Source organism: Mustela erminea, chromosome 12 (genome assembly GCF_009829155.1).
Source record: "Mustela erminea isolate mMusErm1 chromosome 12, mMusErm1.Pri, whole genome shotgun sequence".
Classification (NCBI taxonomy): domain Eukaryota; kingdom Metazoa; phylum Chordata; class Mammalia; order Carnivora; family Mustelidae; genus Mustela; species Mustela erminea.
Window position 1 is genome coordinate 66,726,802 of NC_045625.1, and position 16,977 is coordinate 66,743,778.

Genomic DNA, 16,977 nt, shown 5'->3' on the forward strand with positions numbered 1-16,977 from the left:
CCCAGCCAAACCTGGTAAGCTAACTTACCGACTTTCTGAAAGTGCCTTCAGATACTGTTCTTACACGGTTATTTTCGTGAATCCTTCTCTGTTACCCAAAAAAAGACTTCTTAGGGAAGATCACTTAGAATGGAATCCTACCTAGTGGGGAGTCGAGAAGGGTAGCTAGGACTTGTTCTAGAAGAGAAAGAGGACGTGAGGAGCTCAGAGTGGTCTGGGTGAGGCAAAGGTATCCTGTGGTCCTGGAGATAAGCTAAGAGGAGTAGTATTTTGGGCATGGTTGTACAGGTGACTAGTTAAGTGGGCCCCACGGGGAAAGTCTCCTCCTTTCTGGAACTCAGGACGGGGATGTTAGATCTCTGTCATAGTTGTGCAGATCTCCCAGTGGGTTTGTTTTCTTTTTCTTTTTCTCCCCAGTCTGTTTTCTGTTACTGTGATTGGGTCATGTCTGTTGTTCTCTCTTGCAGTTCATGGATTCTTGCCTCCATTCTGCTACTTGCACTCATTCCTTAAGTTCTTTAATTTTGGTTATTGCATTTTTCAGTTTGGAAATTTCCATGTGGTTCTTCCTTACATCTTCTGTTTCTTTGCTGAGACATTTAGTCTTTCATTTGTTTCAAGCATCTTCGAATTGCTCACTGAAACATTTCTCTGGTGCCTGTTTGGAAATGTTTGTCAGATCATTGTAACTTCTCTGTCATGTCAGCGTTGGAATCTGTTGGTGGTCTCTCTTCACTCATTTGAGATCTTCTTGGTGCTTGAGGTGATGGTGGTTTTCAGTTGAAACCTCTGGTTGTTGGGAGAAGCCCTGACTCATCGCTGACTTGCTTGGCTACCATCCCGAGGGGAGAGGACACATTCCCATCAGTGGGGGCTGAAACACAGGCTTCTTCCCACGCGCTCTCCGGTGTCACCACTGGGGTGTTCTGTAGACCCAAAGCCCTGGCCAGTCTGCCTTCTCTCCTACCAATTCAATCCTCTTCTGTTTGTTTTAAATACATCTTCCCGGAAGTGGAAGTCCAGCTGGATTTTGACACTGTCTAGTGTTAGCACAAACCACACAGGCTTTAGTCCCACAAGACTCTTCCCTCTTCACATGACACCCACAAGGTCTGCGTGTCCCCAAGGCACCTATACTCTGTCTCCTAGCTACAAGTTCAGTGCTTCCCGAACCCCTCAGGGTTGGTACTTCTCTAGGATGGCTGACAGAACTCTGCCCAGGGCTGTGCTCACGACGAGAGGCTCATTAGAAGGGCTGTATCTCAGGAACAGCTACATGGTGGAGTCTTGGTTTTAGGGCCATTGTAGGAGAAATAGCTCCTTTCCTGGTGGCGTTGGGGTGCCACCTTTCTAGTACGTGGTGTTCCCCGACTGAGAAGCTTGTCAAGCCTTGTCACCCAGAGGTTTTTCCTGAGGTTTTACTACATAGGCACGATTGATTAAATCGTCGGCCACATAGTTGAACTCCAGCTCTACTCTCCCCGTTCCCTGGAGGGAGGTGGTGGGGCTGAAAGTTCCAGCCCTATTAATCATGGGGGTGATCCCCCTGGCCGCCAGCCCCCATTGTCAGGCTCTGTGAGCTGGCACATTATCACAAACTCGGGTGTGATCCAGGGGGCTCATTTGACAGACAGAAGACCCTCCTATAAGTCAGGAAATTCCAAGGGCTTTAGGAGCTTTGTGCTAATAGCTCAGAGACCTAGCTCAGAGGGGAAAAGACCATATAGCTATCTCTGATTATACCACAGTTTGTATTTTAAAAACTTCTTAAAATATTTTATTTGAGAGGGAGGGAGAGAGAGAGAGAGTGTGCGTGCGAGCACAGAGGGAGAAGGAGAAGCAGACTCCGCACTGAGCAGGGAGCCTGACATGGGGCTCGATCCCAGGACTCTGGGATCATGACCTGAGCCGAAGGCAGACACTTAACCGACTGAGCCACCCAGGTGTCCATAAGAATTATTTTTTCCTAACCGATGAAGTTCACCTGTTTTAGAACAGTGTGACAAATTTGTAGTTTCAGCCAACTCCAGTTTTCTTGCCATTTCGTTGAAACCACATGCCTTATGTGCCCTCTCGAGGTGGAGAGCTGGACCCCGGAGGAAGAGGAGCCGTGTCTGACGCGGTGGATTGCACGTGCACGGCAGGGGAGACTTGCGGTGTAGACCCATCCCTAAATCTTTGTCTTTCCCCTGCTTTCTCTCCCCGGAGGAGCCAGTGCATCAGTCAGATGAAGGAGGCGAAGGAGCAGTGTGAGGAGCGGATCGAAGAGGTCACGAGGAGGGGGAAGGAGGCCGCTGCTGCCAGAGAGCCGAGTGAGAAAAAGGACCAAAACCAGCAGGTAATTCGGGGAGGGGAGTTTTCTGCCCAGGATTCCAGAAGGCGTTCCTCGCCTCTCCTCGGGCATCCTGTTCCCTTGTCTGCAGACGGATTGGCACTTATCTCTGCTCTCCGCTGTGGGTTTGGTTCCCTGAGACACGCCAGCTGTTCCCAGGACGTGACACTCTGAAGGGCATCCGGGCTCTGCCTGGTCCTTTGGCTCAGGGCGTCACCGGGGTTGCTTCAGCGGAAGTCTGCAGCCCCCCTGGGGGAGGCTTCAGTACTGTGGTCCCCGCACCAGCAGGGCAGGGGTGTGGCTGCTGAGCGCCCCGGTGGCCGGGCACGTGCCGCTCGGCCCATGATGTGGCTGCTCGAGGCCTTTGGGAAACCTGCATGTTTGTTGGCTGTAGATAGAGCAGCGTTATTGAGAGACACTTCACAGACCATTCCATGCACCCACATATAGTTACAATTCGTTGGTTTTTCGTTTATTCACAAAATTGTGCAGCCATCATCACAGTCCATTTTAGAACATTCTTGTTCCCCCAAATAAACCCCATAACCGTTTGCTCTCCCCACTCAGTCCTAGAGAACCAATTAATCTGCTTTCTGTCTCCATCGATTTGTGTAGCTGGACATCTCCTGTTGGTAGAATCATAGCCTTGTGACTGTGTGTGTCTGGATCATTTCACTTAGTGTACAGCTTTCCAGGTTCGCCCGTGGGTTCACATGTGTGACTGCTTCACTCCTGTTTGTGCTGGACAGTATTGTGTGCAGAGGCCACGTTTTGTTGATTCATTTGTCAGTTGATAGGAATTCGGGTTATTTCTAGTTTTAGGCAGATTATGAATAATGCTGCTATGAACATGTGTGTAGACATTTTTGTATGGAGGTAAGTTTTCATTTCCCTTAGGTGTATACCTAGGAGTAGAGTTGCCGGGTCATATGGTAACTCAGTGTTTCATGACAAACTGCCAGACCGTTTTCAAAAACCAATCATACTCTTTTATATTTTGACCAGCAGTTTGAGGGGTCTCGTTTCTCCACATCCTGGCCAGCTCTTACCTGTCTTTATCATTGTAGCCATGCTCGTGGGTGTGGGGCCCTGGGTCAGTGTGGTTTGGGTTTGCATTTCCACGATAACTAACATTGAGCATCTTTTCTTCTGCTTTATTGGACATTTGTATCTTTTTGGAGAAATGTCTGTACACTTTACCCATTTTTAAATTGAGTTATTTTATAATTGAGTTGGAGTTCTTTATATATTCATATATATGAAAGTATTAGCTATGATTTGCAAGTATATTTTCCTATTCTGTGAGGTTTTGTTTTTTTTTTTACTTTCTTCATGGTGTTCATTGGAATATGAAAGTTTTAAATTTTGATGAAGTCCAGTTTATTATTTATTCTGTTGTGTGTTCCTTTGGTGTTGTAATTTAAAACGCTTTGCCTAATCCAAGGTCTTGAAAATATTAAGAGTTTTATAATTTCTACCTCTTAGATTTAGTCCTAAGGCCCATTTTGAGTTAATTTTTTGTATCTGGTGTGAAGTAGGGGTCCAACTTCACTGTTTTGCTTATGGATATCCAGTTGTCTCTTGGCACTTTTTTGGGGGGGGGGGAAACACAAAACTTATTTTTTCCATGGAACTGTCATGAGACCCTTGTCAAAAATCAGTTTACTGTAACTATGAGGGTTTATTGCGGATTCTCAGTTCTATTCCATTGGTCTGTTTGTCACTTATTTTGGTACCATATGTGCAGCCTTGATTACTGTGGCTTTGTAGTAAGCTTTGAATTCAGGGGGTATGACTCCTCCAATGTTGTTTTAAAGATTTTATGAACAAAAATGGGGGAGCAGCGGAGGGAGAGGGAAGAGCAGGCTCTCCACTGTGCTGAGAGCTGGCCTTGTTCCTAGGACCCTGAGATCGTGATCTGACCCGAAGGCAGACACTTAATTGACTGAGCCACCCAGGTGCCTCCTTTTTTTAATTTTAATTTCTTAAAAATATTTATTTCTCTTAGGGAAGGGACAGTGGGAAGAGTAGAGAGAGAGAATCTCCATCAGACCCCCCACCGAGCACGGAGCCGACTCAGGGCTGGTAATGACCTGAGCCAAAACCAAGAGTCAGATGCTTAACTGACTGTGCCACCCATGCACCCCTCCAACATTGTATTTAATTTAATTTAATTAATTTATTGATTTATTTAATTTGAGTGAGAGAGAGCACAAGTGGGAGTAGGAGCAGAGGGAGAGGGAGACGCAGGCTCTGCACTGAGCAGGGAGCCTGATGTGGGGCTCCATCCAGGGACTTCAGGATCACTGCCTGAGCAGAAGGCAGGTGCTTCGCTGACTGAGCCTCCCAGGTACCCGCAATGTTGTTCTTTTAAAGGACTATTTTGGTTATTCTGTGCCAGCTGAATTTCCATATGAGTTTTAGGATCTGCTTGTCAGTTTCTTCAACAAAGCCAGGTGAGATTTTGACTGAAATTATATTGAGTCTGTTGATCAGTTTGGAAAGTATTGCCGTCTTAGCAACATTAAGTCTACTGTTCTATGAATGTGGGATGTCCTTCCACTCATTTAAGTCCCTTAAAAATCTCTCAAACAATGTGTTATAGTTTACGGAAGTCTTGTACTTCTTTGTTCAATTTATTTTTTATGCTGTTACAAATGGAATTGTTTTATTTTCATATTCATTGCTAGTTCTGTAGAAATAGAATTCATTTGTTTATTTTGATCTGGTATATTGCAACCTTGCTGAACTTTATTCTAATAGTATTTCTTGATATCTGATTTCTTTGAAATTTCTATATACAGTATTATGTCATCAAAGCAGAGGCAGTTTTGTATTTTTCCTTCCCACTCTGGATGCCTTTGTTTCCTAATTGCACTGGCTGGAACCCCCATTCAGTGTTAACAGAAGTGGAAAAACGGAGACCCTTGTTCTTGATCATGGCGGGAAAACATTCCGTTTTACCACTAAGCTTGATGTCAGCTGTGTGTTTTCATGGGGAGACTTTATCAAGTGGAGGAAGTCCCCTTCTGTTTCTTGTTTTAAAGATTTATTTTAGAGCACGCAGGAGAGAGGTAGGAGGGAGAGGGAGAGACAGAATCCCTAGCAGACTCCCCTCTGAGCTCAGAGCCTGAGGCGGAATTCCCACCTCCTGACCCTGGGATCATGACCGGAGCCTGGAGCCCAAACCGAAGGTTGGACACTTAATCCACTGAACCATCCAGGCACCCCTTCCCTTTTCATCTTCATTGTTGAGTGTTTTTATCGGGAGGTGTTGGATTTTGTCAAATTCTTTTTCTCAGTTTATTGAGATGATCATGTGGGGGTTTTTTGTCTGTTATGCTACTGATACACTGTTACACGGATTTTTACACGTTTCACCTTGCGTTCATGGTTGTTTATCCCTCTTGGTCATGGTATATAATCTTTTTATATGTTGCTGGATTTGGTTTGCTAGTATTTTGATAAGGATTTTAGTGTTTATATTCATAAGAGATACTGGTTTTCTTGTAGTGTTTTTGGTTTTGATATCTATTAATATTGGACTCATAGAATGAGTTGGGGCATATTCCTTTCAGGGTTTGGGTTTTTTTTTTTTGTGGTTTTTGTTTGTTTGTTTGTTTTTGGTTTTTTTTGGGAAGAGTTTTTGAAGATCTGGTATTGATTGGTCTGTAAATGCTTGGTGAGGTTCACTTGTGAAGTCATCTGGGCTTGGGCTTTTCTTTGGGGGAAGTTTTTAAATTACTAATTCAATCTCTTATTATGTAACAAGTCTTTACACATTTTCTATTTTTAAAGAAATTTGAGAGAGAGGGACAGGGTGGAGGGTCAGTGGGAGAGAATGTGGGGCTCGATCTCACGGCCCATGAGATCATGACCTGAGCTGAAACCAAGAGCCAGACCCAACCGACTGAGCCACTCAGGCGCCCCTCACATTTTCTATTTCTTGAGTCAGTTTTGGTAGTTTGTATTGTTCTTGGAACTTGGTTACTGTCCTCTAAGTCTTCAAAGCTGACATAGTTATTCGTGGTGTTCCTTTTTAATATTTTTATTTGTGTAAGGTTAGTAGTGTTGTCCCATTTTATTTTTTATTTTAGTAATTTGAGTTTTCTCTTTTTCTTGGTTAATCCAGCTAAAAGTTTGTCAATTTTGTTCAACTTTCTGAAGAACTAACTTTGATTTCATTCATGTTCTCTGTTTTTCTGTTCTGTATTTCATGAATTCCTGCTCCAACCTTTATTATTTCCTTCTTTGCTTTAGGTTCTGTTTGCTCTTCTTTTTCCAGTGTCTTACGGTGGAAGATTAGGTTACTGATTTACCATCTGCTTGATATAGACCAGCACATTTCCCCCTAAGCACTGCTTTAACAGCCTCCCATAAGTTTGGTATGTCATGTATTTGTTTTAATTTTTTTCGAGATACTCTCTTTATGCCTAGTGATTCCTTTGACCCATTGGTTTAATTTAGGAACATGTTGCCTAATTCCCACATGTTTGTGAGTTTCTCAAATTTTATTGTCATTGATAATTTCAGTCCATCGTGATTATCATCATACAGAGTATGTTCTCCAGTCATTTCAGATTTGTTGAGGCTTGTTTCATGGCCTAGCCTCTGGCCTGGGGAATGTTCCATGTGCCCTTGAAGAATGTGTTTTGCTCTTGTCAGGTCAGTGTTCTGCGGAAGTCAGCCTGGTCTGGTTTGTTTATAGCGTTCAGGTCATCCTTGTCCTTGTTGCTCAGACTGCTAGAAACCTGCTTGTTAATCTGTTACTGAAAGTACTTTCTGGGAGATCTTAACCTTTGACCTTTGCATTTATGCCAGGTAGTATGTGGCACAACTAGGGTAGATCAAGGCCTTTCTCGGGGTTTGAGTGTTTTGTCAGAAGGATGTCCATTGCCTTGCATGGGGTTGTTGTGAGGTTTAAAGTCACGGAGCCCCCGGCTGTCGTGCGCTCTGTTTCAGCTCCGAGCCCCCAGCGAGCTTCAGCCCAGGCCGCAGGACGCAGACCTGCCCCAGGCAGAGGTGCTGCCGGTGAAAGGAATCGTGCCCAGCAACGGCGAGCCCCAGACACCAGCCCCCAGTTCTGAGGCGGCTTTGGATTTGAAGAGACAAGGTGAGAGAGGTAAGTGAAGCCTGGTAATTGCACATTTAAGCCCTAAGATAGACATAGTGGCAGTCCGGCATCTTTGCAGATGGCCTCACGGCAAAGTGTCCCTGTGGGAGGCAGCCGTTGAGCTGGGTTTGGGCTGCTGGAGGCAGGTGAAGGTCTCTCCGGGTGTTTGGAATTGGGGCCGCCAGGCTTTTCCTTGTCTTACTGTCATCCCTGTAGACCGAGTGCCTTGTTCTTGGTGATGGTCCAGGCTGTGCTTCCCCGAGGACATCATTGGGACTGAGGGGTTACGGGGAGATGCCTGAGGCTTGGGCAGCCGCCTGGGAACAGGGGGCCTTGTCTCAGATACATATGATGGTCCAATAACTTTGGCTCGCAGGTTGTCACTGAAATCAAATAACTTGTCCAGATTTTCTTCCTAAACCGCTTCTCTTGTCGGTTCTGAAGTTGAGCTGCAGGTGTGGAGAAGCCGCAGTCTTTGCGCGCCACAGAACCAGTCACCCAGTTGCTCCCGGCCCACAGCCCTTGGGAAGGCTCTGGGAATTGAGTGGTGGGAGGGTTTCTGTTTTCATTTTAATTCAGCTAAATGCTGGTGAGGTCACAGCTAACTGTTCCCTGCACAGAGGAAACCAACGAGATCCAGGTGGCCAGTGAGGAGGAGCTTCCGAGGGACAGCCTGGGGCTGCCGCCGGAGCCGGGCCGCGAGCAGGCTGTGGAGGCGGACGCAGCCGCGGCTGGCAGAGGGCCCGGGGGAGCTGGCGCGGTGGGCCAGACCGCACGGGCGCCGGCGGCGAGGCTGGCCGGCCAGGAGAATCGGGACGCGGAGGACCTCGAGCGGGATCAGCTGGTCATCCCTGATGGGCAGGAGGAGGAGGAGCAGGACGCGGCCGAGGAAGGTGGGTGCGCCGCGCTGTGGGTCGTCTGCGGACTCCGCTCCTCTGCTCCGGCGGACGCGGGCAGGGCCCCTGCGAAGGGCCCCGTGGGCGATTTGGTGGTTCTTGTTCGCTGGGTCTCCGCGAGCAGGCGGGAGGCGGGAGGAAGAGCGCCGGCTCGCGGGCAGGTGGAGGTGTCCCAAGTAACCCAGCGGCTCGGCGGGGGCTGCGGGCGCTTTCCGGAGGGAGGCGGTGAGGCGGGCGCTCGGCGCCCGTGAACGCGGCCCCCGCTCTGGAACACGGCCCCGCCTGGGTCCGCATCCGCACGTGTTGTCACGTGCCTGGTGAATGGGGTGGGGGCGGTGACGGGGGGCGGTGGGGGCGGTGACTGGGTAGATGGGGTTTCGGGCATATTTGAGCCTGGCAGCAAAGTGACCCATGAATCCCATCTGGTTTGATGCACTTCTTCTTCTTTTTTTTTTTTTTTTCAAAGATACAGTGTGTATCTTTTAAAGATAAAGTGTGGGAAAACTGAGATCAACACGATATTCTGGGATGTATTTATGTCCCTAAAAGCTGTTCCAGCCGAGCCAGGAACACTTATGGACAATACCTGTGCTCTGGGACAGGTCACTAACAAGAACGGGAGAATGTGCTTATTTGTGGAAATTACCGATTCCAGATCTCATTTGTGCTCGAGTTTCTCTTTCTGAAGACTGTTTTCACAAGGTTTCAGTTAAAGAATTAAAAAGAAGAGGAAGCTCGAGTGGCTGACCCAGTGGCACACAGATTTCAGACTGGCCACAGAGGGTAGCATGAGGAGACTGGTTTGAGAGCCTGTGGGAGACGCATCATCCTGGGGCCGCGGTCGCCATCACATCTGTAGAGTAAAGCCGCCGGGCCCAAAGGCGTGGCCTTTGCTTCCACTTCAGGCTGTGAGTGCAGGAGATGTAACTAGAACCAGGTCTCCCAGACACGCGTTTCAAAGATTTTGTTTACTTACCTATACGTGTATGTAAATATATGAATATGCCTCTTGAACGCCTTTGGTCCTGATCAACTAGCCTGGTGGAGGTCCTCTGCAGGGCTGACTGCAGTGATGAATGGTCTACTTCTGTAGGGATGATGGAAAAGCCTTCGGCACCCAGCAGCCACTCCCATTTCCTTCCTTGGAGCCAGGGGCCCGTCTCAGGAGGTGCCATCACTAACTAGAAACCTGCTTCCAGCAACAGTGGGGCACCTTCTTTTAACCTTGAGTTGATGGCCGCTTAAAAAAGCAAAAACAACCCTGGGATTTGGGGTTAATTAGCTAGTTTTCCGAGTTCCAGCCCAGAATACAGCCGTGTGTTGAGGGTCTGGGTGTATACGGACTCAGAGTTGAAGTGGGGGCGTACGGAAGCGGAGGACTCGCACCAGCTCTTCATACTGGCAGCGGACACACAAGCGCCACCATGCTCTGAGAGGTCGCTGAGAGACCTGATAAGCTGTGACTGGGCTCTGGAGCTCCTGCGGCATCGAGAGAGTCATGTGGGTTGTGTTGGCTGTGCCTGTGCTCATTTTTCAGGGAGACACGAGCAAAAGCTGGGGGGAGAGGAGGACTACAACATGGATGAAAATGAGGCAGAATCAGAAACCGATAAGCAGGCAGCCCTAGCAGGGAACAACAGAAACCTGAACGGTAAGAGGCCTGCCGAGGCGGTGGGCTTGCCTCGCGTTTCACATTGTGGTCCTTCGTTCTCTTTGGCGGTGACTAAACACTGAATCCCAGCACTTACGTTATAAGTAATGCATCCAGGGGCGCCTGGGTGGCTCAGTGGGTTAAAGCCTCTGCCTTCGCCTCAGGTCATGATCCCAGGGTCCTGGGATGGAGCCCTGCATCAGGCTTTCTGCTTGGCAGGGGAGTCTGCTTCCCTTCTTCTCTCTTTGCCTGCTTCTCTGCCTACTTATGATCTTTGTCTGTCAAATAAATAAAATCTTAAAAAAAAAATTAGTAATGCATCCAGTTCAGAAGCCTTTGAACATGGGGCGTGGAGGGAAGGGGAGGATTGAGAAGTCCAAGATGAAGACCTTCCAGAAGGTCTGGTGTGGGGGGGGATCAAGCCCTCAGGTTTTGGCTGGAGGATTTGTCTTCATGACACCTAAGGATTTTCCAACAGGTGGCTCGGTCACCTCTCGTCACACTGTATCAGTAATCCAAAAGCCCTTACATCTGCACAGTACTTCCAAGCAGCTTTGTAGAGTGGCATTTTGCATTATTATTTGGAATTTTGAAGAGCCCTGGCCAGTGGGATGTATTAGCTTCTGGATTTGTCCATATACTTGTGATTGGATTCCGGTTGGACAGTTTTGCAGCTGCAGGGTGCTCCTCTAGCTCCCCCCCAGGAGGCAGGTCATGGCAGGTTGACGGCTTGGTCAAGGTATTGCCCGCCGGTCTCGTCCATTGCAAAGGGCCATTTTCCCTTAGTAATTGAGAAGTCATCTAGAGAGGGATGCTTTGAAACGGTGTGGCTTTAGCGTCCATTGAAAAACCTTGTCTGATGGTGGCTTCTCTAATGCCGTCACCCTGCCACATATCCTCTCATAGTATCATGTGGTTTCATGGTTCCTTTTTATAAAATTCATTTTACCAAATTCTTAGTGTTTCCTTTCCTGGTTAAGAGTTCTTTATATTTGAGGGAGATTGCCCTTTATCTGTGGTGTAAGTTGCAAATACTTCTTCCCAGTCTGTTTTGGTTTTATGTATGGTGTTTTCACCATGTGAATGTTTCAAAATGTTTCTTTTCTTTTATTGCCTCTGAATATTGAGTCATAGTAAGTTTTTCCATCTAGTGTTAGAAGAATTCATTTGTGTGTTTAAGTATGCTTTCAAATTTTTCTTTTAGTTCTATTAAAAAGTAAAACACAAATTCAGAAAACCACACAAATGTCTTTTTTTAAAAAAGTATATTTGACAGAGCACACACACAGTGGGAGTGGCAGGCAGAGGGAGAAGCAGGTTCCTAGCTGAGCAGGAGGGAGCCCGAAGTGGGGCTCGATCCCAGGGCGCTGGGAGCATGACCCAAACTGAAGGCAGATGCTTAATGATTGAGCCACCCAGTACCCCTAAAAACAATGTTTTTAGGATTCCATCCCCACCCTCCTCAAAGACTAGAACTTGACCAGCCCTCCAGAAGCCCCATTTCTCCCCATAATAGCCCCCTATCCTGACCTTTCTAGAGGGTATTTTCTTGCATTTCTGTGAGCTGAACACTCAAGTGGGCATCCCTGGACACCGGAGTTGAATTTTGCCCATCTTCTTAAAATTGCTAGCTCTTAAAATCATAGTCTACAGGTTCCCCTCCACTCCTTTCCTCCATTTGCCCTGGAGTTTTCCATAGTCTGTATAGTGCTGATAGTACCTTCACAGTGCTGTTCAGTATGTTCTTTCCTGTTTCCCGCATATTGGCAGCTGGTATCCACAGGCTTGGCTCAGATTGGGCACAAGCCCTTGTAAAGTGGGAGGCGATGGCATGTTCTTTCATCAGAAGGCAAGGAGCGCCTTTCTTTTCCTGACAGAACTAGCAGTTGGTATTCAGTGCTTTCATTAATTCATTCATGGTATTCTAATTTAGCTTTTTCTATTCCAGTCGTTAACTGGAATATTTTTATGAACAGGCAAGTCAGTGGTTTTAGTCATATAACATAGGATAAAAGTGCTTGTTTTTATTTACCCATTTTCAAAATAATGAATTATTTCCCTGTCATCCTTTGAAGGTGAAAATACAAATTCATTGAATTTAAAGCTGTTTGATGGGTTTTGTTCAATTGTATTTATAATCCTTTTTGAAATTCAAGTTGTCCTGTCTTCTTTGGCCACTAGTACCTTCCCCCACTTTAATCTGAACCTTCAGGTCCTCTGTCTCTTCTCCCTGTCCTGCTCAGCCATCGCTGTCCTCCACACCCAGCCGTTCCCCCTCCCCCCATGGGGCTCTACCTGGGGAGCCCCAGAAAGGAGTCCTGGCAAATGAGTGTCAGAAGTTCATGGGGCTCAGCCTCCCCTGGCCCTTCAGTCCTTACCACAGCGACTTTGTGGTCATCTGCTGCGGGAGTAGCAAAAAGTCTCCTGCTTTCTCCCAGGTGCTTTCTGGTGTCTTTCGGCTGCCTGGGGTTCTCCTGTTCTATTCTCAGGCCCATCGGGTGCTCCAGGGCTCCTGTTTTCTTTCTAGACTCTGCTAGCCTACAAGCACTGTCCATTGTTTTTTTTGTTTGTTTGTTTGTTTGTTTTTTAAAGATTTATTTATTTATTTGACAGACAGAGATCACAAGTAGGCAGAGAGGCAGGCAGAGAGAGAGGAGGAAGCAGGCTCCCTGCTGAGCAGAGAGCCCAGTGCGGGGCCCAATCCCAGGACCCTGAGATCATGACCTGAGCCAAAGGCAGAGGCTTTAACCCACTGAGCCAGCCAGGTACCCCGTCCATTGTTTTCGTCTCCACTTGTATTTTGGGGTCTATAGGCTTCCTTGTCATCTACTCTTGAAAATGTCTGACTTTTGAGTTTTTCAGTGTAGTCGCTTTATGTAGGGACCCTGAAATACAAAAACTATGGCACAGTTGCCACCATTTTTCCAGGACCATCATCTGTTTTTATATTTTACATTTAGATCTCAAATTCATTAATTCCAAATGTATTCAGGTAGTGTGGCACAAGGTTGGCTCCATTTTTCTTTTTCCTAAGGGCAACACCAGCTCAAGGCTACTTACTTGAGGTGCCACCTTTACCAAATAAACTTCTGTATGCACTTTTCAGACTTTCTGTTCCATTGGTTTCCCTGCTGACTCACACTATACCACACTGTTCTAAGGAGAACAGCCCCCCCCCACCCCCCACCCTTTTTAAAAGTATCTGACAAGTCTACTTCTGGAAGAATTTGGTCAAGATCTCTTTGAATAATGCTTCTTCCCATTTTGATTCCTGCTTGAACTCGGATCAGAAATGTTAGGTCTTACCATTCTATACGTCTCTTACCCTGTTTTTTTCATAATACCCATTTCTGCTTCCCTGATCTACTACATTCAGAATTTCCTCAGACATAGCTTCGAGATCACCAGTTTTTGCCTTCAGCTATGCCTTATCTGTTAACTCATGCTTTGTTTCTAATTTTCTCATATCTAAACTTTCTTATTCTTTGCCCATGTTTACAAACGTTTTTTATCTTCCAGTTGCAGTATCGGAAAAACCTTGTGGGTATTTATCAGATTGTCCTTAGGATACCTTCTTTTCTGGGGTTTTGTGCTTTTAACCGTGAGCTACTGGTTTCCTGGGAACAGTTATCAGTAGGAAGCCTCTGGGGTTACACTGGCACTGCACTAGAGGTCATTTGCCTCTAGCAGTCTCAAGAAGGGCACGACAAAATCACCACTTCTTTAATAACGTAGATTCTCACAGAGGAAATGTGAGTTCAAACTGTACACTTGCACGGTCATCTCATAATTAAGAAGTCCTCCTCCTCAGTCTAACCACTGGAGTTTCTGGCCGTCTTTCTGGCTGTGCCATCTTCATGGCAGACTTATGCTCCATTACCTTTATTTTAATCCAAGGACGTGAGCCTTTGGGAGTTGAGATTCAGCTTTATTTAGAAGTACCCTTCTGGACTTACCATCCAGACTGGAATCTTCATCTTTAGTTTTTGTCCCTCTGCATCTTTGCACGCTGTGAAGAGAGGAGCTTCAGGCTTTAGAAGTCCTCAGGGTAGAGCTAGCTTTAATGTTTATTACCTTTCAGGGGTTGGAACTTCCACTTCACATTTGGCCTCACAGAATCCTTCTTCAATTGCCATTATAGATGGTGTAGTTTAATGTCTTTGAAATTTTTAACTTTGCAGTTTGAAAATAATTGATTTTAATTTAAAACAGAATTTCCATATACCTCTCTTTTATTTTTTAAACTACTTGTTTTTTAAAGATTTTATTTATTTGACAGACAGAAATCACAAGTAGAGAGGCAGACAGAGAGAGATGAGGAAGCAGGCTTCCTGCTGAGCAGAGAGCCCGATGTGGGGCTCGATCCCAGGACCCTGAGATCATGACCTGAGCTGAAGGCAGAGGCTTAACCCACTGAGCCACCCAGGCGCCCCTTCCATATACCTTTCACCCAGGTTCCTCAAATATTAACATTTTACATAACCACAGTCCCATTATTGAAATGAAGACATGAATATCGATACAATGCTATTATGCAAATTCAGTGAATTGTCCAACTTAATATCCCTTTTCTGGTCCAAGATATAATAATCCAGAATTATATACCATAGTGTCACACCTCCCTAGGGTCCTTTAACTCAAAACCATCTGTCTTTATCTTAGGACGTTGATAGTTTTTGAAGTGTTCTGGCCAGTTACTTGGTAGAGTCTCTCAACCTGGATTTGATTCAACAGTGTGTTCTCGGGGCGCGTGGGTGGCTCAGTTAAGTGTCTGCCTTCCGCTCAGGTGGTGATCCCAGGGTCCTGGGATCGAGCCCCACGTCATACTCCCTGCTCAGCAGGAGACCTGCTTCTCCCTCTCCCTCCTGCTCTTGCTCTCTTTAAAAAAAAAAGTGTGTTCTTTAAAGTATCTTTTCATATTTCATCCAGCATTTATTACAGTTGGCAGAGTTATTTGAGGTTTCTAGAAATAGGTTCTAACTTGATTTTTCTTAGACTGTTTAGGTGATTTTTTAACGCAAAAGAAACATATTAGCAAGTCAGAATTTTAAACAAATACAAAGTCTTTTTCTGTTCTGTCATCGATTCCACTCATTTGTGTACCTCGGTCCTTGACTACTTGGTGTGGTTACGGTCCTGACCTCTGTTTTATTATCCTTTCAAATCAGTCTAGTGTCCTAAATGTTTGGCTTTGCAGTAGAGCTCTGGGATTTTCACCCCCTACATACAGGGGTCCCAGGATCATATTTCACCTTGTATGAGGCTTCAAACGAAGGATGTGGGCAAAGAAAAATTCTCTGTAAGCTTTAAGTTTCAAGGATTGTCGTCACCATCATTTTAAGATTCTATCATTGAAACAGTTTGAGATCCTGCTTGCTCCAGGAAATGAGAAAAAGGCATTCGTTCCAACTTTATTAGAGAACTTTAAAAGACAGTATTAAGGCATTTAACGAAATCATTAACCATTTAATGTGTTGTAGTTGTAAATCAGCATGGTGGTTTTAGGTTTTGTGAGGTCTTTGTATGTCCTGTGTGTGTCAAAGGATAGAGTAAGGATGATGGGAGCCACATAGACTTCAGCTCTGGAAAGCAGAAGCTTCAGAGACGCAAGTGCTGACTGAAGCTGCAGGGAGCTCTGAGGGCCTTGTGCTTCCTGTTGGAGGGACACCAACAGGGATGCATGGAGCACGGAAGAGTTGTGGTTGTGTCACAGATTTTAGGAGTACATGAGGACATGGGGCATTATTTCATTATTTTAAATAGGACGTTTTTAGGTGTTACAGCTTTATTTCATGACACCATGTTGGCTATACATGTAGTCTCTTCACTATCTTGTCCTTGATTAGCAATGCAGTTCCCCATTATGTTGCTGTGGGAGATACTGTCCTCCTGATGAAGCAGTTCCTATATACTCAGGTCAAACAGAAACTGCCTGGCTGGTTTCCCTAAATATTTAATGTTAGGTTATGGTTTTTATTTATTTTTCTTTTTTTAGTTCTTAATGCTGAAAATCAGAAAGGAGACATGATAAATTTACTTGATCAGCGTGAAAAGAAGAACCAAACACTCTGAATCAACTGGAATCCTATACCTCAGGATTGAAGAGCGATCACTACAGAATATTTATGAGGGGATGAATACTGTGAAATGTCCTAAGTAAAATATACATCTAAAGATGATTATTGTGGAGTTTTAATATGTACTTTATGTAGGAAAATGATTGTGTTATAGATGGTTTTGGGGGGTATTTTCAAGGTGTTTATACTAAGGTGTCAAAATTTGTCAGCTAATAGGTATGAGAAAATCAACATCAAAAACAGAACCCAAGTTCTCCAAGTATGGGGACAGTGGTGCTTCAGAAATTCTGGAATGTAACTTAAAAAAAAATCAAAGCCTGTAGGAGGAGTCTGTCTTCTGACACCAAGAGACCCGCCACACCTGAGAATTCTTCTCTGGTCCCTCTGGTGTCCTTCACATGCTGTGCCGAGTGGCCCGTACCAGCCTGGTACTTCTGTTCTCCCACGTCAGTGCCGAATGATTACTGGCTTATGCTCTCATGTGCTCACTTCTGGTTCAGACAGTCAGGGGCCTGGAGCACAAAACTGTTAAACAAACATCACTAGCAACAGTTTTAAACAAGTCTATATACAAAGGCATTTTATGTGAGAATTTAAAGAAAACCCTACTTGTATAACCAACCTGTCATTAACATACAAAAATGCTTGTCATTTGAACATTTGTGATCTATTTTTACTTTGCTTAATAATGTGTGGACAAAGCAAAATCTTCTGTATTAAGTCTGTATTACCAAGAGCCATGAGTGGATCAGACTTCAGACAGAACAGGGCCAAAGCAGAGATGACCCTGGGGCCTGTGGCAGAGCAAGGTGGGGGGGCAGCACAGCACTACGGGGGCATGTTTGCTGTGGACAGACTGCCTACTGCACCATCGTAGGGAAAAAAGAGGAAGCTGATGTTAAGAGCAT

General features: G+C 45.6%; 1 protein-coding gene across 3 annotated transcripts in view; it reads left to right on the forward strand.

The window, feature by feature from the left end:
* Nucleotides 1-16,726, forward strand: part of GOLM1 (golgi membrane protein 1) — a 56,766-nt gene extending 40,040 nt beyond the window's left edge. For 2 of the 3 annotated variants that reach the window (XM_032308648.1, XM_032308647.1), the window contains exons 6-10: nucleotides 2,209-2,338; nucleotides 7,295-7,454; nucleotides 8,066-8,338; nucleotides 9,879-9,992; nucleotides 15,988-16,726. In XM_032308648.1, the coding sequence (XP_032164539.1) occupies nucleotides 2,209-2,338; nucleotides 7,295-7,454; nucleotides 8,066-8,338; nucleotides 9,879-9,992; nucleotides 15,988-16,064 (754 nt within the window). In that variant the 3' untranslated portion in view covers nucleotides 16,065-16,726. The remainder of the gene's footprint in view (nucleotides 1-2,208; nucleotides 2,339-7,294; nucleotides 7,455-8,065; nucleotides 8,339-9,878; nucleotides 9,993-15,987) is intronic. The other variant, XM_032308649.1, reaches the window with a different exon arrangement.
* The last annotated feature ends 251 nt before the right edge of the window (nucleotides 16,727-16,977 follow it).